General features: G+C 31.5%; 2 protein-coding genes across 4 annotated transcripts; both read left to right on the forward strand.

Annotated features, from left to right (window-relative positions):
- Nucleotides 1-4,214: 4,214 nt before the first annotated feature.
- Nucleotides 4,215-8,703, forward strand: SNAP09 (soluble NSF attachment protein 9). Of its 3 annotated transcripts, NM_001357420.1 has the most exons (9): nt 4,251-4,505; nt 4,573-4,622; nt 4,753-4,825; nt 5,556-5,635; nt 5,877-6,028; nt 6,290-6,449; nt 6,529-6,576; nt 7,129-7,209; nt 8,298-8,703. In NM_001357420.1, exons 1-9 carry the CDS (start codon nt 4,358-4,360, stop codon nt 8,376-8,378), a joined length of 873 nt encoding a protein of 290 aa, NP_001344349.1. In that variant the 5' UTR covers nt 4,251-4,357; the 3' UTR covers nt 8,379-8,703. The 3 variants fall into 3 exon arrangements, with proteins under 3 accessions (XP_014617951.1, XP_040860767.1, NP_001344349.1); XM_014762465.3 differs by having other exon boundaries at nt 4,215-4,622; nt 8,298-8,690; XM_041004833.1 differs by lacking the exon at nt 4,573-4,622 and having other exon boundaries at nt 4,244-4,505; nt 8,298-8,690.
- A 1,717-nt stretch (nt 8,704-10,420) lies between these two features.
- On the forward strand, nt 10,421-23,762 carry LOC100819595 (uncharacterized). The gene is made up of 24 exons (XM_003534615.5): nt 10,421-10,770; nt 11,600-11,671; nt 12,421-12,464; nt 12,770-12,881; nt 12,968-13,039; nt 13,465-13,527; nt 13,790-13,867; nt 13,963-14,055; nt 14,809-14,928; nt 15,769-15,855; nt 16,011-16,223; nt 16,335-16,382; nt 17,383-17,637; nt 18,093-18,199; nt 18,456-18,700; nt 19,549-19,617; nt 19,744-19,808; nt 20,136-20,305; nt 20,441-20,519; nt 21,157-21,412; nt 22,367-22,412; nt 22,627-22,735; nt 23,130-23,192; nt 23,562-23,762. The coding sequence occupies exons 1-24, from the start codon at nt 10,468-10,470 to the stop codon at nt 23,640-23,642; spliced, it is 2,850 nt and encodes a 949-aa protein (XP_003534663.1). The 5' UTR covers nt 10,421-10,467; the 3' UTR covers nt 23,643-23,762.
- Nucleotides 23,763-27,860: the final 4,098 nt, after the last annotated feature.

Raw genomic sequence — 27,860 nt, forward strand, 5'->3', positions numbered from 1 at the left:
TAACTAATTTTATATAACTAGTTATATAAAAATAGGTATAAAACTATAATCAATCTTAGAGTTATAGGTATTTCAAATAACTTATTTTTGTTCATTTATAACTAGTTATATAATTGGTTTTAGATATAACTTATTATATAATTGGTTATATAACTAGTTTATTTATAACTAGTTATATACTTATATTTTAAAAAAATAATTAGTTATATCAAATTATACCTATATTTTAAAAATTAGTTATAATTATAGTTATAATATCCACTTATAATCTAATTATTTATTTGATATGATTATAATTAAGTAAATATCTAAATTATGAGCACCCTTAGCGGTCACACATACACTTTAAAAGGTAAAAACCTAATGTTATAGTAATTGTGATTATGGATCAGTTTTTTAAACCTTATAATTATGATTTTACATATTTATTGAGCTTTAAGCGAAGGTAAACTCTGACACATTAAAGTTGTGTTTTGAGAACCGATCGATCATGTATTCAAATATAGTCTCTTTGCATGTGCAAGAATAAGATTGCATATAATAAAACTCCCACACACGTTCGCATAACAAGGAATCTTTGAATGCTTTGAATACATTGGTGTTTTTATTGAGCTCTTAGAAGAAAAGCAATTCACTCCAAGGGAAAAAATTTGGTCCTCTAAAATCCCACTTGATGGAGAGTCTTTTGTAAGAACTGAGTAATTATGACTATAAAAGATTATTTACTGCTTAAGTTTATGATAATTTCTTAAATGAATTTTTGCTGACAGTTTTAACATGTCATTCTTACATGTCATTGACAGCTTGCTTAATAATATTGGGGATGTCTCTATGTCCTACCACTTTTGCCAACCCAAAGAGAATAATGGCTAAAAAAATGAAAAACAAAGGGAAGCCATGTTTGAGTAACAAACGACCGATCCCGCTAATATAGGTCTTTAACATCACAATCTCATGACTGTGTAATTTCAGAAGTGGTTGAATGGTCCTACTTTGACATTTGCAAGTGTTGTGCATGGCCAAAACCAACTTCAAAATAACAATCAGGTGTTGCTTGCCTCATGCTTCTTCCATGTATTAATGAAACTTGGCCATCCGTAGTCCATATACACACATAGAAAACTAAGCACACAATATGGTGGTCCTGCTTGGACTAACCAAATAGTGGCCAAATTACTATCAAAGTCCTAATTATGATCCTATTATGATTTTGATATAACACTTACATGTTGTATACATTATAATTTTAAAATAAAAATTATATAACAGGCACGGGTATAATTTGTGAATATGGATTGAAAGTGAAAACTTTTAATTTTAAAAAAATTATTTAAGGGAAATTAGATTTAATTTATAAAATATTATTTTATCGGTAATAAACATAACTAAAATATTTTACAATGTGAGCTTAGAAACCTTGAATTTAAAAAAAAAATATTAAAAATAGTTTATGTTAATTTATAATATATTGATTAAAAAAACTTAGTATTGATTTAAAAGATTCAATGAACTAAACTATTCTTTTAAGTTTTAATTCAAGGAACTAAACACATGTCATAAAATGAAGATAAAAGTACAGGGTTGAATAAGAATAGAATTACTATACATATAATTTAATTTTTTTATTTCGAAGAATGAAGACTCGTGTTTATTATATATCAACGAGTTATTATATATGCATTTACATCTTGTTGAGGGAAAAATATGTATAGCACCGGCCCAACCCTCTTGTTAGTCTATTAGGGCCTGAATGGGACAATTGCTTCCCGCACTCCTCAAATTCCTTGCTGTACTTTTTATATTGTTTCTGAAATAACCATTTGGGAAGCAATATGAAAAGTACAAGAAACAATTCAAAAAGTACAGGAAAAAAAAAAATCCTTAACATGGTCATGTATGTCTATTCTTGGGTTTTTGCTTCCTGCATTTCTGATGTTCCAAAAATTGATAGAAAGATCATCTCCTAACTTCCTGTTAAGATCATCGCAAGACTCACACAAACACTTGCAAAAATTACGACCACTACGAGAACTCTCCACTATAGGTTTAGTATCATCACCAATCACCACATCTATACTTCACCCACAATGGCCTATTTGTGGATCAAAGTTACCAATTTTGAATTCACTTGTCTCATCTTCCTCAACCCCAAACCTCCCAACATTTTTTGGTAAACAAAGTACATCCCACAAGACAAGATGAATTTTCCCTTTGCATATTATATCATCACAAATAGATTTGGGAAGATAAGCAGTTTCTATATCACAAATTTGGCAAGAGTCACCCTTCCCGCAGAAGACAAATAAGCACACAACCTCTTATGAACTCTCTCATGAATGAATTGGTACTTACCTCTAGAACCCCTTCCATAGAGAATAGGAACTCCCAAGAACTTATCGGGATCATTTCTCACTTGTATTTCCAACTTCTCAATCAACATTTGTCTTTATGATATCCAACATTTTCTTAGAAGAAAATCTAAGACTTTTTCAAGCTTATTTTCCGCCATGTACTATTGATACTTATCTCGATAAAGGACTTGTATTCTTTATAAGATTTTTCCATATTTATTCCTATTACAGAGACTTGTTATTAGTAATATTATGCTAGATAAAACTTTTTTATATTTAATGATAATTATCTTTAAGTAATTAAATTAAATTTTTATTTAAATTTAAAAATATTTAATAAAGTAATAGTTAGTATAACTAAAGAATGGTTATAAATTCCACCATCATATTTTTCTCCCGATCCTCTTTAAATATTGAACAAAAGTATTAGATACTTTTACCTTTTTGTTATATTAAAATATATTTGTCTTTTATTTAGTGTTTCTTTATAATGTAATAAGAAGATTAAAAAGAAAATCTTCTTAAAAAAATATAACATTATCCTCAAAATGTTACTGATATTTAAAGAGAGTACCTTATGTGCCCGAATCATTTTGTAATTGTTGATAAACAATTCCCAAACGGGACAGGGAAGCTGGTGTCTTATATGAACATCTTGATCCAATAACTATTGAACATGAACATCTTTCTCTCGCAATTGTTTCTATATTTTCAAAAGTTGCAATCATGTCCTCTAATCTTGTAAAATGCTTCAATTACGTCTTTTCTTCCTATTAAATCAAAATTGATACGGTTAATGAAAACCTTGCTATTCATAAGTGAAAGTTATCAAAACTTATTTGAATTCACCACCTAATTAAAGTATTTTCTAAAATTAAAAAATCTGATTGAAGCGTTCAAAAATTTAGGAATCAAGTCATTTTAAATATTTTTGGGATCAAATTAATAATTAAATCAACATCAAAATCTAAGAAGGGTCATTCTAACTCGTAGGTCTTAAAAGTATCTCTAATAAGGATTTTTTAGACTAAAAATTCTTGTTCATCAAATCTATCATTATTTTTGCTCAAAATTTCTTCATGTTGGAGGTTAGATTCTAAGGAAAGAAGTCTCCATTATAACTTCTTTTTTTTTTTTCAAAAAATATTATTGTTTAATATCTCTTTTCCTAACTAATTTTAAATGTAAAACCTATAAAAATGATCCAAGAATCCAAATTGGGAGTAAAACAAAAAATGAGCAAAATTTTTACATTATGTGATATCATGAGACCTATAAAAAATTGTTCAAAAACCCAAAATGAATTCTTCCACTTAAAGATATTTTAATAAGATTTTTGAGTTAGGTTCTTGAACTCAAGAATTTATGTCAACTAGATTTATCATTATTATTTTTTAAGAGTTATTCCGTTAAAAGATTAAATTATAAGGAAAGAATTCCAAATAATTTTATTTTTTTCAAAAAACAATGTTTTTAATATCTCTGTTCTTCACTAAGAACTTAGAATGGATTTTACGATTAAAATAAAAAATGACAAAAATTCTTTTATTTTATGTATTATTATGAAACTTACAAAAAATTATCTAAGAATTTAAAATAGGTTCTTCCAGTAAAAATACGCTAACTTACTTAAAACTAATAATATATGTGGTGGAAGAAACCAAAAAAAATGATTTAAGAACCCAATCCAAAAATTCTCATTAAAAATATTTTAACTAATTAACACTAAGCAAACGTGTAATCAGCTCACAAAAAATATTGTTATAACGTAACTTAAGTGAGTGTATGTGATTCAACCCCTAAATATGGAGGCACATTAATTACCTGTGATTTAGAAGAGAAAAAAAGTTGCATTAATTACTTATTATTTAGAAGAAAAAAATAATCAGCAATGAGCAGCACAAAGACGATGCATTACGCAAAGTGGTTTTGACGCAACAGCGTTTATGATGACCTTTTGTGTTGGCAAAGGGTGATGACGCAGTGAAGTGAAAGCAGCAACAGCAATGGGCGATCACATAGCGAAGGGACAAGAACTGGCCAAGAGAGCGGAGAACAAGCTCCATGCTTGTTGCCCCTTGTTCGGGTCCAACTTGGAAGACGCTGCCGAATTGTTCCACAAATCCGCCACTTCCTTCAAACTCGCCAAATCATGTATGTATGTCTCTTTCATTCGGGTTCGAACCCACCATCTCTCCAATCAATGCTTACACTCTTTCAGGGGACAAGGCGGCCTCACTCTTCGTCAAATCCGCTAAATGTCACTTGAAGGTTCTGACTTTTGCTGTGACCATCGTTTTTTGGACTTTAGAACTTAGAAGCTCAGTTTCGTGCCTTGTGTTTGTTATATATGAGTTATTATGATGTCCCTTTTTTCCCAAAATAACGTGATGTAGTGCAGTTGGATAGCAAGTATGATGCTGCAAATGCTTATGTGGATGCTGCACATTGCTACAAGAAAACTTCCACATCAGGTGCTCTCCAACTTCTTCCCCCGATTTCCTGTACTAGTTTTGGTTTTTTGGTTTAATTACTGATTTGATCCATGTACCTACACAATCTTTACATTTTAGTCCCTACATCTGCAGTTTTTAATCTGTTTTAATCCTGTCTGTCTAAAATTGTAAGCACAAAATGGAACAAAAAGTGTATGTACAGGGACTAAAAAGAGTCACTTTTAATTATATGGACTAAAACATAGTCAATAACTTTGAACCATTTGATTAAGATCGGACAGCTCATATTTTCTCTTGGTAAATTGGACGCAAGGCTTTAAATTGCGGTTGCAGTTTTGTCACGCTCCTTGTGGCTGATGCAGCCACAGTTGCAGTCGTGTAGACTCTTGATGTTGCTGCCAAAATTACGGTGGCTGGCCATTTCTTAAAACTTTGATTGGACCTAAAACAGGCATTTGAGATTTGAGTTATCCTATCTTCATCTAATAATTGCGATGTGTGTGCATCCCTTCTAATTATTTAAGATTGGATGACTTGTTTTATATCGGAAAATTGGACCTATAGCGCACAATTTGAGATTTGAGCTGTTCGGTTTTCGTCCAATGGTTACAATGTGTTGACTGCTTGAATGCGTAGAAAAGATGGCTGCACTCAATCAGGTTCCGTTGGTGTTTTGGCATTCCCAGGGAAGTGGATATGCATTCTAGTAGCTTAGCTAACTTTTGTGGCTTCTGTTTTGTTGTTGAAGGAGCTATTTCCTGCTTAAATAAAGCTGTGACTATCTTCACTGAGATTGGTAGGCACATCATGGCTGCTAAGTATTCAAAGGTACTTTTTGTTGTTGAGTATACACACAGAGATTGAGCAAACTTGTTGGCATTTGCAATTGTTCATGTGTTAAATTTCCCCATGTTGACAACTTTTTTCATGTACATGTGTTATGTTATGTTGTTCTGCTTCTGTTGTTAGTGCGTACTGTTGGTTCTTTCATTGTTTGAGATTCTGATAGGAGATTAGATCCTTTGAAATAAAGAAATTTGCAGAGTTGAATTTTTGTTCCTGAATTTAGGAAATTGGCGAGTTATATGAGCTTGATCAAGACATAGAACATGCTAGATCTTATTATGAGAGGGCTGCTGAACTTTTTGAAATTGGGGATGCAGCAACTTCTGTGATCCAGTGCAAAGTTAAAGTTGCACAATTTTGTGCCCAGCTTCAACAGTAAGTGTCGCTCTTACTGTTTCCTTTAATGTAACTTTTCAACAGGATGCTTGGAATTATCCTTGTTTAACTTCATTTTACCTGTGTATCTCTTGGAATTGCATGTAACTTCTGTTCTATTCTTTAAATGGTGGGAGCTATCGATTAATTGCATTGGGATGTGCATACCATCTAAAGTTCATTTACCCAAACTGATTAGGGATAAAGTGGGTTATGAAGCATTAAATCTTGGGGTATATTGATCTACTTGATGTTTTCCAGATATCAGAAGGCAATTAAGATTTATGAAGATATTGCCCGGCAATCACTGGATAGTAACTTGTTGAAATATGGAGTTAGAGGGCATCTTCTTAATTCTGGCCTTTGCCAGCTTGTCCAAGGGGATTTTGTTGCAATTACCAACTCTTTGGAGCGCTATCAGGTTCATTTTAGTGTTTCCTCTACATATTGGGGTATACTTTACACTTAAACTTCTAACATATTTTCCTTTGATCATGTAGGACTTGGATCTGACATTCTCCAGAACCCGTGAATACAAATTTTTGGCTGTAAGTGGTGGAATTTTGTTGGAAGTTGGAACTGGATCATATTCAAATGAAGTAGAATATAAAGAATAGGGATATTTTTGTTGTGTTCTGTTCTCGAGATCTGGATGGGGAGACTACAAATCTAAAACAGAAGAAGAAAGAACAAGTGTACAAGGAGGAACACTACACCCAGGAATTGATTTTGACCTTCCTGCTGTCCTCTACCTTTCTCTACAATTCTCAACGGCTGACTCTATCTCTTAGTTGTTGAAATCTCTCAACTAACTGATAGTAACTGTCTTATTACCTCCCAAATCTCACTGACAACTTCAACAGTATTAACTGACTCCCCAAGTTCCCTGCAGTCTTTTCTATTCTTTCTAATATACGCCATCTTAAATTGTCCAGCAATGTTGGCTCTGCAATTTTGTTTGCTTGTTTGGAAAAGCTCCTTGTCTGCCTTAAACTCCCATAGAAAAATGGTCTTAGTACTATTAGCTTGATTTGTTACTTTGTTCTTATTTTTTTTATTCACTATAATTTTGTTGATTGGAAGTTATTAACTAATTTCAGGATTTGTCTGCTTCAATTGATGAGGGAGATGTTGAAAAGTTTACTAGAGTAGTGAAGGAGTTTAATAGCATAACCCCATTGGTATACTTCTGAATCCCAAGACCCAAGTATTAGGAAAAACATTCACATGACTACTCTTTAATGTTTATGTAATTCTTTTAATGCTGGTAGTTGTAATTTATTAAAATCAAAATTCTTTTGTGTTAACTGTTAAAAAGTAAGATAAAAGGATTACATGGTTTGGTATGTGAATTGATTAATTTAGAGGCAATGGTGATTTCTCTATCAAACTTTGGCATGCTTGATAAAGATGTCATCAATTTTATTTATTTGTGACCTAAATAAAGATTTGATTGATTGCTTTTCAGAAATCATATACTGAAGTTATGAACATGCACTACAATTTCCTATGTAGATCACAAAATGACCTTTTTTTCTAACTATAGTAAAACTTATTTTAGAATCTCTCGTTCTTTAGCTCATTTTTAATCCTTTTGACAGCATATCTTTTATTTTCTTATATCTTGTGTGACATTTCTTTGTAATTTTGTCCTCTCAATCTTCGGTTTCTTTTTGAGCTGGAGGAAGAAATCGTTTCCACATTGTATGGACCCAACCAACCTTAGTTTACTAATCCTCATCTTTTCTTGTCACAAGGTTATCATTGCCTTAGATAGAACATTTTCATTTCTTACCCCTCTTTTTTGTACCTATCCATACATGTATTTTACCATATTTGTCTTCACCGTATTTGTTCATTTGTTTCATGATAACCAACATGCCAAAAAGTATATTTTTGTGTATGTTCTTGGTATCATGGAGATTTGAGAATATTGTAGTAGCATAACTATGCATCTTCGGCTCCTTAATTGTTGCTGCCATTTGTAAAAATAATGCTATTTCTACATCTCCTTGATCACGATGGTGTCTTGTATGACTTTTAGTGTATCAATTGGGTCAATACTATGTCAAGTTAGTGGAACATGTTCCATTCCCATGTCAATTATGTTTCTATCCATCTATTATAATTGAAAGGACATTTTGTAATCTTCAAGAGATAGCTAAAAATATACTTTCAGATTTATCGAATGACTTATTGCTATTCTCCAAAGTCCTATCAAATTCTATATGTTTCTAAAGTTGCAAATGGCTTCACCGTTTCAATGTAGGAATCTTGGAAGTCAACCCTTTTGTTGAGAGTAAAGGATGCTATGAAAGTAAAAGAGATGGAAGATGATGATTTGACATGAATCAATGACAACTGAATTTTCTGCCAATTAAGTTACTCTCAGCTTTGTAAATGCCACTGGTATGGATATTATTTTTGCCATGGTTTGATGGTTTTTCTTATTACTATTTGTAATTTGTATTACTAAAAGCAGAAGGTCATCTGTGCATCATGCCTGTATATGCCCAAAAATTGACAAAATTTGTTCTCCAAACCTTTATTCCTGAGCTTTAGAAGGGATAAGATCTAATTTACAATGTTCATTGGCTGTTGTATTTTTGTATACTATGTCCTGAAATTCACAATGGAAATTTATCAAGTGCTTTTAAGAAAATTGAGTGGCTGTTACAATTTTAGCATTGGAGACATGAAAGGGTTTTTGTTTAAGGGGGAGGAAAACATAGTATATTTGTTACAATTTTAGCAAGAGACGAGAAAAATGACATGAAAGTAAAAATGGGAGATTCGAACCTGCGACCTCTCACATTCTCCCATCACCCTTCCCTAGTCAATGAGTTATCCTTGTATCTCCAAAAATGGGAGATGTTATATCATAAGTTTCTAAATTTAAATATCTAGTATTGTTATTCACATTTTTTATCGTCATTAAGTGGTGTTTGAGTCATTTTGCACCTACTTCAATATTATATTCATTGTAACCTAACTCCGAATAATTGGTGCACCTATCCCAATTCACTAGAAAATTTCCAAAGTTTTGGATAATTAAAATTTCCGAAGTCTTTCACGACCCTCCATTGCACACGAGAGACGGCAGCAACTGCTTCACTGTCATATTATAAGTTTATTAATAATTTGCATTTCATAAAATGACGACAGAAAAGATCACTGCACTATACTGATGTGTGTGTGTATATATATATATATGCCTTCTGCTATTTGTAGTGACTTGTTTGTTATGAATAATAGAATAAGTTAACGAATGACGTGTTATTTGACACGGTCAATCTTTTGTCAAATCAACTATCAACTAATTTTAACAAACTGATTAGGCATTTCTATTTAAGGAGATGTTGTGAGGCTAAAGATTAGATAAGTACATATAATTGAATAAAGTTATTCATGATTTAATTGTGTAGTAAGTTTCCGAATTGTGTCTTTATTTGTGGTTTGTCGGTGGAATCAGAGTGTCATTTCCCATTTACCATTTTCGTCTAAATAAAATAAAATAAAAAGACAGTAAATCATGCATAATCGTTTTGTAAAACATTTTATAAAAGTGTTAGCGATAATGAAAGGGGCTAAAAACTTAAGATTGTAGTAGTAATGCATAAATTAAATATAATAATAATAGTTTTAATAATAACATCTCTTATGAGTGTTTTAAAATATGTAATGATATTATTCAAATATTAACTTACTAATCATCTTTTATGATATTGAAATTTAGAGATAATGGTGTTTTTTCATCTCGTAAAATTGACTTTGTTTACCCCTAATTTTAAAAATTATCACTTTTGGTCTTGTATTTTGTAAATACTCTAACTTCATCTCCCAAAGAGTTACAATAAAGGATGAAAGTTTGGATATTTACAACACAGAAAAAAATGGAAGTTTTAAAAGTTAAAGATAAAATTCAATGATTACTAAAATATAGTTAATCCTATTTTTTTTTCTCCATTATTAATAACATACTCAAGTTACTTTTTTATGACTTTTATACCTTCATTTGCTATCAATAAAAAATGGAAAATTTATTTATAATTTTCGTTGTAGAAAAATTTGCATAAAAAACACGTTTTTAAATACTAAACAAAATTTTTACAAGAATACACAAAGCAATTATGATTTAAAAAAAATTAAAAGATAACTATATTTTTTGTCAAAATTATAACAAACTTTGCAACAACAAAAAATTGTAGATAAAATCATAAAATTAATAGAAAAGCCTGCATAAAAAAGCAATAAGAAAAAATTGCTACTATTATGAAGAGACATTTAATTAACAAAATAGGTCATGTATACAAAATGCCACTATTAAATTAGCCATAAACTCTGATGTTATAAAAAGATTAAAATAGTGTAACAATGATATACTCGTTGATGATAAATTAAACGTTGAGTTCAACATAACACACTTAACAGCACACTTGATGGCCACGTCATCACTTTCTGGCAACTTCAGCCTTCTCCGCCACAGCGAGACTCAATCCCGCTCGCTGCTGTTGCTCGGTGGCAGCTCTGTCAAGCTCTTCAGGTCGAAGCACGAGGCCAGCACGTGCCATGGCGCACGCGTCGCTGCCGCCGTGCCACGTGCTTCGGCGCCTGAGGTGGCGGTGGTTGAGAAGGGGAGGGAGAAAGTGAGGGTGCTGAAGCTGGGCCTCATATGTGGCGGTCCTTCTGCTGAGCGTGGGATTTCCCTCAATTCTGCTAGATCAGTTCTTGATCACTTGCAGGTACACATTCGTTTTGGGAATTCTCTCAGAATTTCATTTCCATTTAAGTTTTAATCAATACTCTAGATATAACTTTTTTTAATAATTATTATCATAAAACCCTTGGAGAGGTGCCAGAAATTTAAGTGGGATTAAGTCGTTCCTAATTTGCCCAAAGGACCGAAGCTCCTGGGATATCTCGGACTCTTACCTTAGAGTCAAATACCTTAAAGCCTTAATTACGATGATGGTTAAAAAAAATAGTTATAAAAGTCAATAGTCCTATCATTATAGGTGTTACTCAATTATATATATATATATATTAATCAATCAGAAATCACCTTAGCTATGATTTGTAAAATAATTATTACAAAAGTCAACAATCTGGGTATCTGAGAGACCTTGACATTGTGGCTGAAACTGTAGTTGCAGACAGATTTTTGAAACCTTGATCCATTGACCTTTTGCATTATAATTAAATTCATTTTATTAAGCCTTGTATTATTAAAATTTAAAGCTCAAAAAGTTAATTATGCTCTTTCTTTATTTACTTTCAAGTTCTAAATTTATACTATGGGTATATTGTGTTTTAAAAGCTGTTGAGAAGAAACAGTGGTAATTTAAGTATATTAGCTGGTACTATATTGCAATTCTCAGAGAAATTGTCACTTGGGTTTACTCTGTTTCTCCATTTCTTTCTTTCTTTTTCTTTGCTTCTTGTGACAGTATGTTGTGAGCTGTTTTTTTTTTCACCCTTAAGAAACAAAAAAGTTATGCATGTAGGGTGTTTTCTGTTTTCTTTATTTCTTTCTTATTATTAGTTTCATTCTTTTTTCTTGTTATCTGACAGGGGGATGATTTACACGTGAGTTGCTATTATATTGATTGCAATCTCAATGCATTTGCAATTTCTTCAGCTCAGGTTAGTATAATGTATGTTTCCCAAAATCATGCTGCATGAGCTCTCTTTCTGTTGAACTACAGATTTTCACTAAGTGGATTTGTAAATAGAGATGTGAGAAACTATGATCTGAATAAGGCTAAATTCATATATAATGATCAATTGGGCGATAGAAAATTTGAACAAGTCACAGTTTCTATGCTAAATTAGGCAATATAATAGTTGTATAGGGTTCTTCTTTGGTCTACTCAATACTTTCATATTCCTCAAAAACATCAGCATAAATGTGCATTTCTAACTTGATAAAGTTTTATAATATATAACTCATGGTTAATCCCAGTAAACACAGATAAGTGAAACATCTATTTGGCAATCTCCTCTTGCTAGAGAATTTCCATGATCTCTCATTTGGTTTGGTTATATCTCTGATTTTCTTATACATGTGCAAGTTTTTTTTCCTGTTTCTAGTTCCAGTTATCAAATTTTGGGTGCATAACTTTCTATCTTTGCTTTTTTTCATCAAGGTGTTGTTTCAAGTTTCAGCTATCTATTACTGAACTAATTACATTCTTGATTTAAAACTAACAGGCAGTAACATCTAGGCTATGCCTTCGATAAAGTGATTTTTAAGTGCTTTTACTATTTTTTGATGATTCTGAGTGGTATTGTTTAAAGTGAAATGGAAACAGTAAAAGCAATTAAAAAGAAAAGGAAAAGGAAAAGATTTTTGTCCCATTCAAGCCATTCTTATTTCCATATTCTTTTTCCAGGTATATTCCAACACCCCTGCTGATTTTGATTTTAAACTTGAAAGGTTAGTGTACTCTGTCAAATTATGAAACATTACAATAATGTTCTGGTGAAAGTATTTCCAATTTTGGAATAATGAAACATGCAACTCGTCAGTGATTTTCAGCGAGTGGTTAATGAATAACCACTCATTGATTCAATAAATCATTTGTGTGGTTAAATGTTCCTGAAATGGAAATATTTTTACTAATAATTCCTTCTTCATAATTTTCCCTTCAAAGTATGGAATAAATACTCATAAAAATATCATATAGAATAATTTACATTTGAAATTATGAGAGTAAAGATGGCAACTTGTTGAATTTGCAGCCTTGCCCAAAGTTTCCAGACTTTGTCTGATTTAGCAAAGCATCTAGCAACAGCTGTGGACATAGTATTTCCAGTTATACATGGTCAATTTGGAGAAGATGGTGGCATTCAGGTGCAGTATATATATACAAGGAATTCTTCTAGGATATAATGAACTTGTGTATTTATGAATTGTATTTCTCTGATAAATATTAATAGGAATTGCTGGAAAAGTATAATGTTCCATTTGTTGGCACAGGATCAAAGGAGTGCTGCCAAGCATTTGACAAGGTACATGACATATGTATTTTGTTATGTTTCTTCTCCTACATGTACTGTGTTCTCTTTATCATAATTGGAATGCAGCCACACATTTGAGATCTAAGATTGGTTTACATTTTCTTACCAAACATAGTTAGATTAGGTTCTAATTCTATACTTTTAATGACCATCGTATACTAATAATTAAATGATTTGAAAGCCTTATTTAGGATTTAGATTATGCAAACTTAATGCAAAATCTTGATTCTAGTTGTGGTGTATGAGAAAGTCGGTGGGAAAAACTTTATGGAGATTTTAAAAATTGAGACTTCCTCAGTTTATTTTACATACATCAAGATTATCACATTTTCCTTCTCTAGCAATCTTCCCTTACTTACTAGTTTGACTTTGAGTGTCCCTCTGGCACTAATATTTTTCCTTAAAATAATTGTCAGCATAAAGCATCATTGGAGCTCAGGAAGCATGGATTCATAACAGTACCCAGTTTCTTAGTTCAGGTATTATAAATTGTGTTTTAAACAGGTTATTGTTTCACCTTGTAATGATAATTGATAACTAATGATGTGTTACGAAAGTCTGTATGATCTAATGGTTTTAAATGTTAGATAAGTGGATGCTGCATGCTTAATCTTCATCTATATTTTCATTGTATTTGATTTCATCGACATTTAATTATTTATGAAATAGTTTTCAGTCATTAAAATCTATTCATCCAGGTTTCCTTATTTACACACTATTTTGTAATATGATGTCAACTAGGGGTATGAAACAGACAAATCAGAACTATCAGAATGGTTTAAAAAGCACCAGCTGGACCCAGACTTAGGGAAAGTTGTGGTAAGACACTTAATTTTGTTCAGTTAGAGTTTCGTGTTAATTCTTTGTGAGGGAGTTTTTTATGCTTATTGATGTTATAAAATTTGATGCTTCAGGTAAAACCAACAAGAGGTGGGTCAAGCATTGGTGTTGGAGTTGCATATGGTGTGAATGATTCTCTTGTAAAAGCCAATGAAATTATGTCTGAGGTATTTTCAATATATTTGTCACTTGAATGGGAGCAGAAACTTTTATAATGTGACAACTTTCATTTAAGATGCAGATGCAATTAATATTATATATAATATGAATATATGGAAAAGTCAAGGAGAATGATTATAGAGAAAACTAAGAAGGAATACATTTTTTACTAGAAGTATATTAAGGTTCCTGTTTGAATAAACTTCCCAATAAATATATTGAAGAAAAAAATAAAAAGTAAAAAGAATCAAACTTCTTTTTTAAATTTTGAAAATGGTAAATGAGAGAGCTTCTATAAAAGTTGAAGTGCATAAGTTGATTTTTATCTTATGAGAGATATTTAATTCATTTTACCTTATTAGTTTCTTATCTTATAAGTGCTTATGAAAAAGTTTATCCAAACATAAGTAAAAAACTATACATCTCTTATAATATACTCCCTCCATTCCAAAACTATTGATGTTTTAGCCTTTCTTTTTTGTTTCAAAATTATTTTTGTTTTACAAATTCCAAGTCTTGTTAATTATTTTTCCTGATATATATATATATATACCCCTATTTAACAATTGCTATTAAATCATGTCCTACTGTGGAACTAATCCCATAATAGATATTAAATGAGGGTATTTTAGACTAAATATACTAACTTATGGGTAGTATTAAATATTTCTGAACCTGTGTGCATTATTCTTAAACATCAAAAGTTTTTGGAATGGAGTGTGTTAACTTTTGGTATTGATCATTCATTTTGTATGTGATAGGGAATCGACAAGAAAGTGCTAATAGAAATATTTCTTGAAGGAGGAAATGAGTTCACAGCCATTGTCCTTGATGTAGGATCTGATTTAGATAGTTTTCCTGTTGTACTACTTCCAACTGAGGTATGTTTTGCCTTTTCTCCCTTGACCCTTCTTGTTTATTCACTGCAATTCTAAAATCTTCATACTTGTTTACATCAATTTGGAGGAGACTGAGCATCTATAATGAGACAGCAGAAAGTATCAGTTCCTGTTTGATTCAATGGAATGAACACAATGAGAAACTGAGAATGAAAAAGGGAATAGGAATGGACTTTCTGTTTGAAAAACTCTTGAATCATTTCTTCAAGAATGTGAATTTCTCTATTCCCTCCATAATTGAACGGAATGGCTATTCCATTCAAACTAGATTGATTGGAATTTCCTTTATATATTGTCTTTTCTAAAATGATAATACTCTTTCGCTACCCTGGCTCCACTTCTGCCAAAACCACCATGCCTACTGAATTGCAATTTTGCTGATCAACAATATTTTTTTCTTATTCTTATCTAATTTCACATACCAGTTACCTAGTCATTCTTTTCTATATTGAATGCTTTTCTAGATTGAATGAGACATGCAAAAGATAATGATTATTCCAGTCTTTTCCTTCTCATTCCAGTGAATCAAACTGGATCCTGCTGAATTCCTGTTTCGAAAATATAAAATGAAAAAGAAAATGAAAGGGATTTTCAACTGGAGCAAATATGATGTATTATGGGATGCAATTCAAGACCATAAATTGGACATGACTCATGACAGAAAATTCAGTGATAATAGTTAGGAATGGTTGTATTTACAAATTCTCTGGTTGCCAATGTCAATGTGAAATTACTCAAGCAATTTGTTCCTGGCAATCGCAATTGGCTTTTGCCCAATAAATATTTCATACTCGGTAGTGATAGAGTAATTTAGATGAACAGGTGGAGCTTCAATTCCGTGGTGCAAATGATGTGAAAGAGAATGATGCAATATTTAATTACCGTAGGAAGTACCTTCCAACCCAACAGGTCAGCACTAATAGTAGTATGAATCTGTTTATATGCACACAAGATATACTGCACATGCTTGCTGATCTTAAAAATAGTGCAGCATGTGACTTTTTTTCCTTCAGCCAATGGTGGCTAGTGTTTTTCTAATCAGATGAAGCATAAATTATCTGCAGGTTGCTTATCACACTCCACCACGGTTTCCTTTGGATGTAATTGAAAATATTCGCAAAGGAGCATCTCTGTTATTTCAACGGCTTTGCCTGCAAGATTTTGCACGAATTGATGGATGGTTTTTGCCAAATTCAAGTTCCAAATTATCACCATTTTCCCAAAGTGAGTTTGGAAGAACAGAATCTGGTGCCATAATATTCACTGACATTAACATGGTGAGATGATTTTCTTCCTTGGAGAGAATATAGATAATATCTTTTGCAGTTTTATTGCTAATGTTGGTTGTTCACTAGTGTACTAAATGTTAAAATCTTTGCTGGTTTCAGATAAGTGGTATGGAACAGACCAGTTTTCTATTTCAGCAAGCTTCTAAGGTACTTCTGGATGTGTCTGCATAACATTTCTTGTATTTAATATCCATAGTACCGTATATTTTCTGAAGGTATTTCTGTCATAATTATGTGTGTCTGTAATTTGTCTGTATTTATCTGCTTGCAATTTCTGTTTTTCTTTTAAATTGACCTTTTCATCTTACTATGTTAAATGAAGAAAGGCACTAGGGAGTATTTTCTCCATAAAGTACCTACCAACTTCAAAGTGAACTTTTACATACTGTTACACAACCAGTTATACTTCATGATAGTGAATGTTGAGCTTAAAGGGACAAAAAGAAAAAAAAGTGAGAATAGTAGAAATGAGTATGTTAAGATGGTTGTGGCTACAAAAGAAACGAATGAATACAAAATGATTGTATAAGAGGAGATATTGGTGTGACACCTATTAGCGAATATATTACAAAAAATCGATCAAAGTAATATGGATACGTGCAAAGGTCACTGGAGGCACTAGAGAAGAGAGTATATTGCATGGTTTTTAACCCTATAAAAAGTAGAGGGAGGCTAAGAAAAATATTGGAGAAAATTATCAAAAGGGATCTCAAGGTGAATATTATCCTTGAGAATTTGGTTTTAACCAAGCCCAATGGTATCATGTGATTTCTGTAATTGATTTCAGTATCTCACTTAGTGGGACGGAGTTTGTTGTTGTTTTCATCTTAGTACGTTTCTATGACATAACAAATTGCTTATTTCCTTTTATGGGGATTATACTGGAGCTACCTAATGTCATATAAATGTATCTTCAAGTCCAAATACCCTTGCTCAGAAGTGGACTGCTGTCTTCTTTATCTCTAGCTGACTAAATGTTCTGTTCTGTAAAGCTATCTTGTATATTAAAAGCATGATGCTCTACAAACAAGAAACCAACCAGTTAAATCACTTCCAGATGATAAAGTTGATTATTTTTGTTTTTCTTATTTATGCATGGATAATACTTATCATTCACTACTTGAAAAATGCTATATATGTTATTCAGGTTGGTTTTTCTCATACAAACATCCTTAGAAGCATTATTCACCATGCTTGCTTGCGATTTCCAAATCTTGCATCAGTTAGTGGTATATCAGGTCAGCTTCCAAGCAGGTCAAAATCCTTACAACGTAACAAGTCTTTTTCTCGCCGTGAAGGAACTCGAAAAGTGTTTGTCATTTTTGGAGGTAACACATCAGAACGGCAAGTATCTCTTATGAGTGGTACGAATGTCTGGCTCAATTTGCTAGCCTTCCATGATGTAAGTCTCCACAATCAGGAAGACCTTAAAGTTACTGTAAATAATGCTTTGGTAACCCATCTGCTGAAGTTTAATTTATCGTCCAACTTTAAATATTAATGTTTTTATTTTTACCATTTTTTAAGAGAAATGTATAAGCATTAATTTGACACTTTTGCACTTAGTTTGTTTGAGCTATTGCATATTTAAATACATTCAAAATCATCATGAGATGTGATGTAACAAATATATAACACTTAGAATAGGGGTTATTTTAGAATAGAAGCTTATTCATACATGTGTTATTTTGCTCTAGTTTTTAGCAGCGAATATATAGTTTTCGAGATAATATAGGTCTTATACCTATGACTTAGAAGTAAGAATTGTTGCATTCTATAAACTTATTGCATTTGCTACCTGAAAAGACTAGTGTCATGCGTACGATATGTCAGAGACTAAAATCATTGTTCTTGCAGCTTGAGGTAACTCCATGTTTGCTTTCCCCTACAAGTGAGTGTGCATCTAGCATTGATATGGGAAAAAAGGCTGATGATGTAATGAATAGAACAGTTTGGTCATTGCCGTAAGTATCGGTTCTTTTCTCTACCTCAAGATTTGTCCTTGATTTTTGAATACGCATATGGGAACAACTTGTTTATTTTATGGTTTTTAGACTGGTTTAAAATTATTCCTAGGCTTCCACCTATTAGCTTTTGCTTTTAGGAACTCAATCCATGATGAGTACTATTTGTGTTGACTGTGATTCATGCATGTGAGTATGTGACCTCTTCATAATGTAGTTAGAATGAAATAATTTTATTGTAATTATTTGCGTCCAGTTATTCTCTTGTGCTAAGACATACTACTGAGGAGGTACTAGATGCATGCATGGAAGCAATTGAGCCGGAACATGCTGCAATAACATCTGAACTCCGGAAGAAAGTAATGAATGATCTTATGGAGGGTTTGAAGGACCACAATTGGTTTACCGGGTTTGATATTGCTGATGATCTGCCTGTGAAATTTTCATTAAGGCAGTGGATCAAGCTAGCCAAGGAAGTCCAAGCAACAGTTTTTATTGCAGGTATTGGCAGCAAAAAGTGTTTTTTAGTGATTAAAATATTTTAACTTCAATTTTCTCTGTTAATAATGGTACAGTTTCAATTTCAGTCACAAAAACAATATTAATCTGAACATGAATAGCATTATTCAATCAAGTATGAAAAATGAACAGTAAATACTAAGTCTATGTTCGATACAGAAGCACTCCTCTGTCACAAGGAAAGTTCCTTTGTTCACAAAAACATTCCATACCCCCCCCCCCCCCTCTCTCTCTCTCTCTCTAACTGAATTCTCCCTTACCTCCACTCTCTTTCTTAGATGTCTTACTAGCCACTTCCTGACACATGCTTTTTCCCTTCCCCTTTCTGCCAAACAACTCTAGCACCTCTCACTTACACTTTCCCAAACTTAGGTCTTGGCTCATTATCTATTTGGGATGCTGGTACTTGATCCACTAGCCAATGTCAGCTTCAAACAATACATGATAAAATGTTTTCATATTCACTATTTATGTATTATTGGAGATGCATAGTCAGCTATCAGTATCAATGTGGAGTGTGCTTTGTGCATCATCTTGACTAGCATCAATTTGATGTAATGTTTCAAGATAATCACGAGTAGCATTTCTTAAGGTAGATCCACAAAAGGTTATAGGGGGAAAAGTTGTTAGGGTTGACCATACAGTAAATCCAATAATAGTCACATGGTAATCTATTCTAAAGTGGTTTATAAGTGATACTGAGCAGAATATGGCACATTCTTTTAACAGTTGTTTAACGATTTAAATGTATAGATAAACTTTCATGGAATGCAGGTTTATGAAATTGATTTTGTATGTCTTTACAATGTCTTACTTTTTGTTACTTATAGTGCATGGAGGCATTGGAGAAGATGGTACACTTCAATCTTTGCTGGATGCTGAAGGAGTGCCCTACACAGGTTTGTTTATAATGTGCACTGAATATAAGAGACTATTAAGTACAATGGTATCCCCTAATCAATTGCATTTATTTATTTTGTTTAATTTGTATTGTCTTCTGTTCTCTCTTTTATCTTCTATTGAAGGTCCTGGTGCAATGGCATCAAAGATTTGTATGGACAAAGTTGCAACCTCTGTGGCTTTAAAACATGTATGTGTCCCTAATTTAAATATGTTTTCTGTGAAAGATAAAGAACACTCCTCATACATTACTTTTCTCAATTTGTATTAAGAATATACCTCTGTATAGTTTACTACTATAATTTAGAATTCCTACTGTTATGAATGTTTTAAGTGTAGGAGTTATGGGCACTTAAATATTTATGGTTAATTTTGTCATCGATTTCAAATCAATAGGTAGAATTATTAGCAATTGTCAGCTACAAATTTCTTGTATTTTTAAGAAACATCATTGAAATTGATAGTTTTCCAACAATGTGACACATGACTTTGCATTCTAATGTTCTGTTATTAAAAGCTTGCAAATTCGGGAGTTCTTACCATAAATAAGGATGTCAGGCAAAAAGATGATCTCTCTAATAAGCCCATAAATGATACATGGCATGACCTCACCAGAAAGCTACAGTGCCAAACATTATGTGTCAAACCAGCAAAAGATGGATGCTCAACTGGGGTAGCAAGACTATGGTAGATTTATTACTTTGTTAGTATCTCGTTTTTGTGATATCAGTGATTAAAGGTTATCAAATATTGCATTATTGTATGCTTATAGAGGATTAAAGGAATTATGTTTTACAACTTGCTCATTCTATTTTCATTCAGCTGTCCCGAGGACCTTGCAATATATGTCAAAGCTCTGGAGGACTGTCTACTAAGAATTCCTCCAAATTGCTTATCAAAGGTATAGGATAAGGAATAGCATCATGTAATCATGAAGAAGATTTCATGTGTTGAGGAAATGTTATTTTATTTATGCAATGCACAAGATAAATATTTATTTTATGTAACTAATATTTATCTTAAATAAATATTTTTGAATATATAAATTATATTATAATTAAAATTCATTATAAAAAAAAATTTGAACATATAAATTAAATTTTAGATTTATGATAAACAATTTATATTGTGATACAAGATTATTTTTAACTATTGATAATTTCTTTTAAAAAATATTGAAATTCAATTTAGAAAAAGTGATAAAAAGGATAGATTGAAATAGATATGTTAAGAAAAATCCCTACAAATGCCGAATTTGAAGAATAACTTTTAAAAACGTTTTCATTGAAGAATAACTCTTAAAAATACACTCGTTCAATATAGTTGTTGTAATTTATATATATATATATATAGAGAGAGAGAGAGAGAGAGAGAGGAGAAGAAAAAGCATTGCTGAAAAATGGTACTTACTAATGACTAAGTAATGGTGTGGCCATGATATGTAATTATAATATTGTTGTGTTGTGTCCATCTGTAGTATAATATACCGGTAACATCAATGCATTACATCAGCTCGTCTACTTCTGATTAATGTACAGGCACATGGTATGATTGAGATGCCAAACCCTCCTCCAGAACACTTAATCTTCGAACCTTTCATAGAGACGGATGAAATAATTGTGACATCCAAATTTGAGGATGCAACTGGTCATGGCCTCACTTGGAAAGGACACAGCAGATGGGTGGAAATAACTGTTGGCGTCATAGGAAAACGTGGATCAATGCACTCGCTAAGTCCTAGTGTAACTGTCAAGGAATCTGGTGATATTTTGTCACTTGAGGAGAAGTTCCAAGGTTGGTCTCCATAGAATTACCTAGAATTTAACAATAATCTTTGTTTATAGAAGAACAATTCATAATTGAAATTAGCATGATATTCATGCATATTTTCTTAGCTTATATAGTTAAAATCAATCTCAGTTTGAGTAATTTTGATTTTAAATTGAAGTGGACAAGACTTAGAAACTACGGCATAAAGATAGAAATTAGTGGTCTTGCTTCTATAGAGTATTGGAGTTGTGAAGCTTAAGGTTTCTATGACGGAAATCCTAAACTTAAAAGTGCCAGAATTGGAGGTTTTCAGTTAAGATGCACTAGATAGTATGCATTATGTAAATTCAATAAGATCAAATAGACAAATGCCTGAGTTAGCAATTTTTAGAGGTGAAAATTAGGGATTGTGTTTGGTTCAACTTATTTTAAAGATTTTACTAGCTTTCTGAGAAACGTTGAAAAATTTAGCGACTATTTCCCAAAAATAATATTACTAAACAATTAAACATGCACTAAATCATAGCATGAGTAGCATGGTTTATGTTTCTTGGATCCATCCTTCAAAAAGATGGGGAGATTGATGGGAATGTCACACTTATGATTTTCAAGCTGGGTAAATGAAACAGAGAAATGCTTTGAGGCAGCATAGTTTGTGATCGCTAAGTGCCCATCAAACTCAAGAAAATACTTTGAGCATAATTGGCTGTGCTGTGAAGCTTTTTCATTCTATGTCCATAATAAGCTAATGCAAACTACGTATAATGGTTATGAGGATCCTACTGTTGATTAGTAGATAATAGAAGATAAGATTAGGAGCAAATGTGTCCGGGAGAAAGTCCCCTTGACCTTGAGGCTGTGGTGTGTGTGTGTGTGAATGACTCTTATCTATATTTCTAGTACTTTACTTACCTTTGTCTTAATGGCAGCAGTTCACAATGGTTCATTTTTTTCCTATACTTGTATATTGCTTGGCAGGTGGGACTGGCATCAATCTGACTCCGCCTCCCTTGTCAATTATGAGGTATGTTAAAGAAATTTTCTTATGGAATGCAATGCAGATTTCCTAATTTGTAGTTAGTTGGATATGTGTCATGTTCAACCATGTAATTATTGTTTGACAAATCATTGTTTCTTCACTGTGCGATGTTGTGTTTACCTACTTAATTCTTACTCAACTCTTTGTAGGTTTCTTAGAATTGATTTTGAATGACAGTTATCTTTTCTTCTCTTTATAGTGAGAATGCTTTGAAGAGATGTAAACAGCATATTGAACTGATTGCAAACACTCTTCAATTGGAAGGATTTTCACGCATTGATGCATTTGTAAATGTTGACAGTGGAGAGGTTTGTTGAATTCCTTGTTGGGATATGTTTTTCCATTCTCTTTCTCCTTGTTTTCTAAGTTGTCTCTTTGAAGTTAATGTTACAATTTTTGCAATGGATTCAACCTGAAACTTGCTATTCCTTTTGTAATAGCTAGAAAATGGAAAGGTAGAAAATTTCAAATGAAAATTACTTTGGTTGTCTACCATTCCCCCCTTTTTTTCAGCTGAAATATGCTGCTGATCTGCTAGAATGCTGATGACACTGTCTATACATCCTTGTTTAAGTGCATAGCAGTTTATTGAGAGTCTATGCTTAATAGAATGTCATCATCAACTCTTTCAAATGAAAAACATCGCTTGTGTTTCAATGACTTGTCATCATCTTATTCCTCGATAACTTTCAATGTTTGTAGGTTTTGATTATAGAGGTAAATACTGTGCCTGGAATGACACCTTCCACTGTTCTGATTCATCAGGTAAACTCCTGCTATGATACTTTTCTTTCACAATCTTTTCAGTGTATTTTCCTCTCTATCTAGGCACTCACCAAGTGTATGATTTCATCACATAGAGGTTGAATTAGGGCATTATTTATTCTACACTGCATTTGAAAGCAGTTTGCATATCACAAAGGCTAAATGACATGAACTTGAAGCAGATAAAATTGAAATCTTACTTTTTAAGTGTAGGGAGCAAAAGGAAGCTTTCTGCCAAATAGATAAATAAAAATAAGACTAAAATAAGGATATAAAAAAAATTTAAAGCATCTTTATTCAGGTAAAGAGACACAACACCTATATTCCAGTTTGTATGATTCTGACTAAATCATTCTGTGCATATTTCAGGCACTAGTAGAGCAACCACCGTTGTATCCTCATCAATTCTTCCGTAAGCTTCTTGATTTGGCATCTGAAAGGTCCATGTAAATCTATTTAATAGAATGTTTACATTGTCTATCAAATGTTGTTACCACTTGAAGTTATTGTGAAACTTTAATTTCCTATCTGGAACTTGCGTCCCTTTATAATGTGAAACTTTAATTTCAATATTTTCTTCCTTCCTTTCCAAATATGTTTTCATATTGCAATCGGTGATTATACAGTTTGTCTTCTTAAACTGACTTTGAAGAACGATTCTAAATGTGTTTTCAACAAGTTAAGGCTGGTGAGCCCATAAAAGGTTGTGACTTGTGAGGTTTTATGGCGAAAAGCACGTGTGAATGGGTCATCAACAATTGATGAAACCAGACTAAACTCTCACTTTAATCCATGAGATGCCAAGAGCCCATGGTTTCAAGGTTGTGTTTTGGACTTTGGATAAAATTCTCTATGAGCACTTATGGAAGAAGAAAATAAAAAGAAAAAATAAAATAAACTTTTTTTTATTATTATAATATAAACTAAAATTAGTCTATTTATAAGTTTAAAAAGCTTTTAAAGAAGTTCATGAGAAAGTTTCTACATATCAACTTATACATACGCTTAATTTAATTTGTGAAAGAAAAATATTTTTTATTTTTTTATTTCTTCTTCCATAAGTATTTATGGAGAAGCTTTAAAAAAAACGAACCTAAATGAAAAAATCCATCCTCAATTCCTAACTTATGTGACACGTCCTCAAAGGATCAAGTTTAAGTGTTTAACCGTATGAAAAATCATCCCTCAATTCCTTAACTAATATTTTAGACCTTGCAAATAAAGGATCCAATACACCACAAGCATTAAGAATATTAGGGATGAATTAAGAAGATTGTGAAATTGTAATTTCACAATAAAGTCAATCAAGCAATAGAAGATTTACTTCGTCCTACCAGAAAAATAAATATGATTCTCTAAACATTAAAGCATGAGACACATACTATAAAAGAGTAACCAATATTTTGTTTGATTACTGGGTCTTTCCAAGTAAAATTTTGAGTTTGAAACTTATGAATAAAAAAAAAGTAGTTGAAAAAACAGAGTATACTAAAAATGATTAGTTGATTTTCTGACTGAGATTAATCAACAATAAAAAATGATGAATATTTCACATGAATATTATCATCATCCAAAAAAAGCTATAGTTGTGGCTATTTTTTTTATATATGCTACAATATCAAGATTTTTTTGGTAGATATGATAATGTGGGGAAAAAAGTAGTGGGTAGGATTAAACTATTTTAAGAAATGAGTCGAGAAAATGAAATTTTCTCAATTTCAAAAAAAAAATTGTACAGTATAGCATTTTAGAACATTAAAATGGAAGGTTCTACAATTGACCTATCAATTAGCTTGCCTAAATTTTTAACCTATAATTAAAAAAATTGGAAAGTGGCCTAAGGGATGAAGGCTTAAAAGAAAGAGAAAAAAGTTATATAGCAACGGTGTAAAAAATTTTACATAATCATTTAATTATCATTTATAGTGTGAAATAAATTTGTTGACTTTTAAAATAATTATCTTAAAATAATTCAAATTATTTTACAGGTGGATATACATTAAACTCTAAAAGAAATTATGAAATACTTTTTATATTGAAACCCATTTAATTTATATATAATTTGAGACATAATGTGAGATAATCGGAATATCTCTATTTTTTAAAAGCAAAACCACTTATATAATTTTAATCATAATCAAGGATTCAAAACAGTTGGAATAATAAATAAATAAAAAACATGACTACAAGAAAAAGATCTTGATGCTCTAGTTAAAGAGTGAGCAACGCAATTGATTTATCTCTGAATAATAAAATGAACCATAATAATTTTATTTAGAGTAACTATTGCAAAAACATACACACAAATTAAAAAAAAAATGGACGATTGAACCATTGGAAACATAAGAATAATTTTATCAAAGTTAGGTATCTTCGGATCGATTACCTAATTATGAAGAGAAGTTACACGTAAGACCAATTAAACCATAATAATTCAATTAAATGTGCCTAACTCCCTATACACCTGCTGCCACAGTTCGGGTACCTTCATCAGTTTCATTTGGAATTCTATCTCTCGTTAGATTATGACCATTCCACCTGATTATGTGTGTAAAATCAGTGAGCCAAACACCTTCTTTGCCAAAACAATTATAAAATACAATCCCATTCTGAGCCTCCCAATCAAGAGGCCTTTCAAATCACAATGTTCATAACCATACCAATAATTTAGAACACTTGGATTTCTATTTGTTCCCTTTTTGAGGGGTTTTCCAACGTCATTCTAGAACAAGAAAGAGGCAGCAACAAAAGCATTAATGGACTACAGTTTAACATACATATTTAATACTATACACTCATCCAATCTTTCTTTCTTTTTTTTACAGATCTTTTCTTCGTGACACTCTTATTTAATTTTTAGTTAAATATATTTTTAATCTCAATAAGAAAATATTAGTTTTAATTCCTCTAAACAAATTCTCAGTTTTTTGTTTTTCAAAAATTTGAAATAACTATTTTTAATCCTTATAAAATGAGTGGATTTTAGCTTTTGTATAAAACATTTTTCTTTAACTTTCATCTCTCGAAAATCTAAAATTGCTATTGACTAAAGCTAGCATTTATTTTTTAAAAGGGAAATTACTAATTGAATGAACCATATCATAATTCATGCTAAAGTCCAACCAAAACAAAAAGTTACAAATTACAAATCCTCGTCATACAAGATTCCCAAAGCTCACCAAAAAACAAAAATAAGGTTGTATTGGAAAAAATTTAAGTTTTATATTCAAAATTAATTAAAAAAGTCATTTATTATTGTTCTTCACGCTTCAAGTCCAAGAAGAAGTACTAATGAGGAGATGTGTTGAAAAAAATTTAAATCCAAGTTGGGTAAAAATAAAGTCAAATTAGAATATATAAATAAGTGACAACTCTCACCCTTAAATTAACTTTTGAGATTGAATTAGGCTTAAACTCACATTCTAAGATGATATCAGAGCATATTCAAGATTAATTCATAGGTCATCCACCATTGTTATTGATGATATCAGAGCATATTCAAGATTAATTCATAGGTCATCCATCATTGTTATTCACGCACTAAAAAGTTCAAGAAATGGTGGGCGTGGGGGTATATTAGAAAAAACCCAAGTCTCATATTCAAGATTAATAAAAAAAAAATCACTCACCATTCTTATTCACACACCAAGCTCAAGGAATGATGGGCGTGAGGGGGATGTGTTGAGAAAAACTTAAGTTCAACATCGGCTAAAAATAAAGTCAAATTAAAATATATAAGTGAAGGATAATTCTCATCCCTTAAACTAATTTTTGAGGATGAGTTAAACCTAAACTCACTTATATTCTAAGAAAACACGTGAAAAAAAAGCTAATAAAATGAAACATGTATATCCGTTCCAGCGTAACACCAAAAATCCATCACACCAATCCACCAAAGAATACTGCATTAGTTTATGCTCTACGTCGGTCCATTTGGCTGCCACAACGCCAATTCCTTCCACGTAGAAAACATCGTGATTATAAAACAAGGAATTGCTAATGAATTTTTCTTTGTTGATCCAACCTTTTTCTTGCACATCTAGATTTTTTGGACAATTTTAATATTCTCCTTCGTATGGGTTCATACAAATTTTATTATACTATCATTTTTATTTATAATTTATATATATAAAAAATATATTATTAAATTAAAAATAATTACTATAATTTTTGTTGTTAAACTTATCTGTGTATTAAATATATATTAAAAAAATTTAGTGTTATATATAATAATATTAATTATTTTATATGTAATTAATTTATTAATTTAATTAGTTAAAACATCAAGAGTCACAAATTTGAGTCTTACATGAACTATTAATTTTAAATTAATACAGCTCCATGCATTCCAATAACAAACCATGTAAAACTTGAAACACCATCCACATCCATAGCAGAACACATTGTATATCTCTCACGTTTATTTTAGAGTAGTTAAATAATATCTATGATAAGGTTTTAGAATATTTTTTTTAAAAGTATGATGTTGACATGGTATTCCATGTTATCATTTGACCTTCCATTAAACGCATAAATAAATTAAAATACTATAATATTAGCCTTCTGAAGGATGAAAACCCATTTTTTTTCATAAGATCTAAAATTAAAACCCACTCATTTTACACTACGAAAAACGTATTTAACCGTTTATTCTGTTATTCTCTCAAA

The sequence above is a fragment of the Glycine max genome, chromosome 9 (assembly GCF_000004515.6).
Source record: "Glycine max cultivar Williams 82 chromosome 9, Glycine_max_v4.0, whole genome shotgun sequence".
NCBI classification, from domain to species: domain Eukaryota; kingdom Viridiplantae; phylum Streptophyta; class Magnoliopsida; order Fabales; family Fabaceae; genus Glycine; species Glycine max.

Coding starts and splice junctions, on each gene's coding strand:
- SNAP09 (XM_014762465.3), top strand. CDS start 4,416: ATGCTTGTTGCCCCTTGTTCGGGTCCAACTTGGAAGACGCTGCCGAAT. Junction 6,577..7,128: donor GTGAATACAAATTTTTGGCT/GTAAGTGGTGGA, acceptor AACTAATTTCAG/GATTTGTCTGCTTCAATTGA. Junction 7,210..8,297: donor TTAATAGCATAACCCCATTG/GTATACTTCTGA, acceptor GTTTCAATGTAG/GAATCTTGGAAGTCAACCCT.
- LOC100819595 (XM_003534615.5), top strand. CDS start 10,468: ATGGCCACGTCATCACTTTCTGGCAACTTCAGCCTTCTCCGCCACAGC. Junction 20,306..20,440: donor ACTGGGGTAGCAAGACTATG/GTAGATTTATTA, acceptor ATTTTCATTCAG/CTGTCCCGAGGACCTTGCAA. Junction 22,736..23,129: donor TAAATGTTGACAGTGGAGAG/GTTTGTTGAATT, acceptor CAATGTTTGTAG/GTTTTGATTATAGAGGTAAA.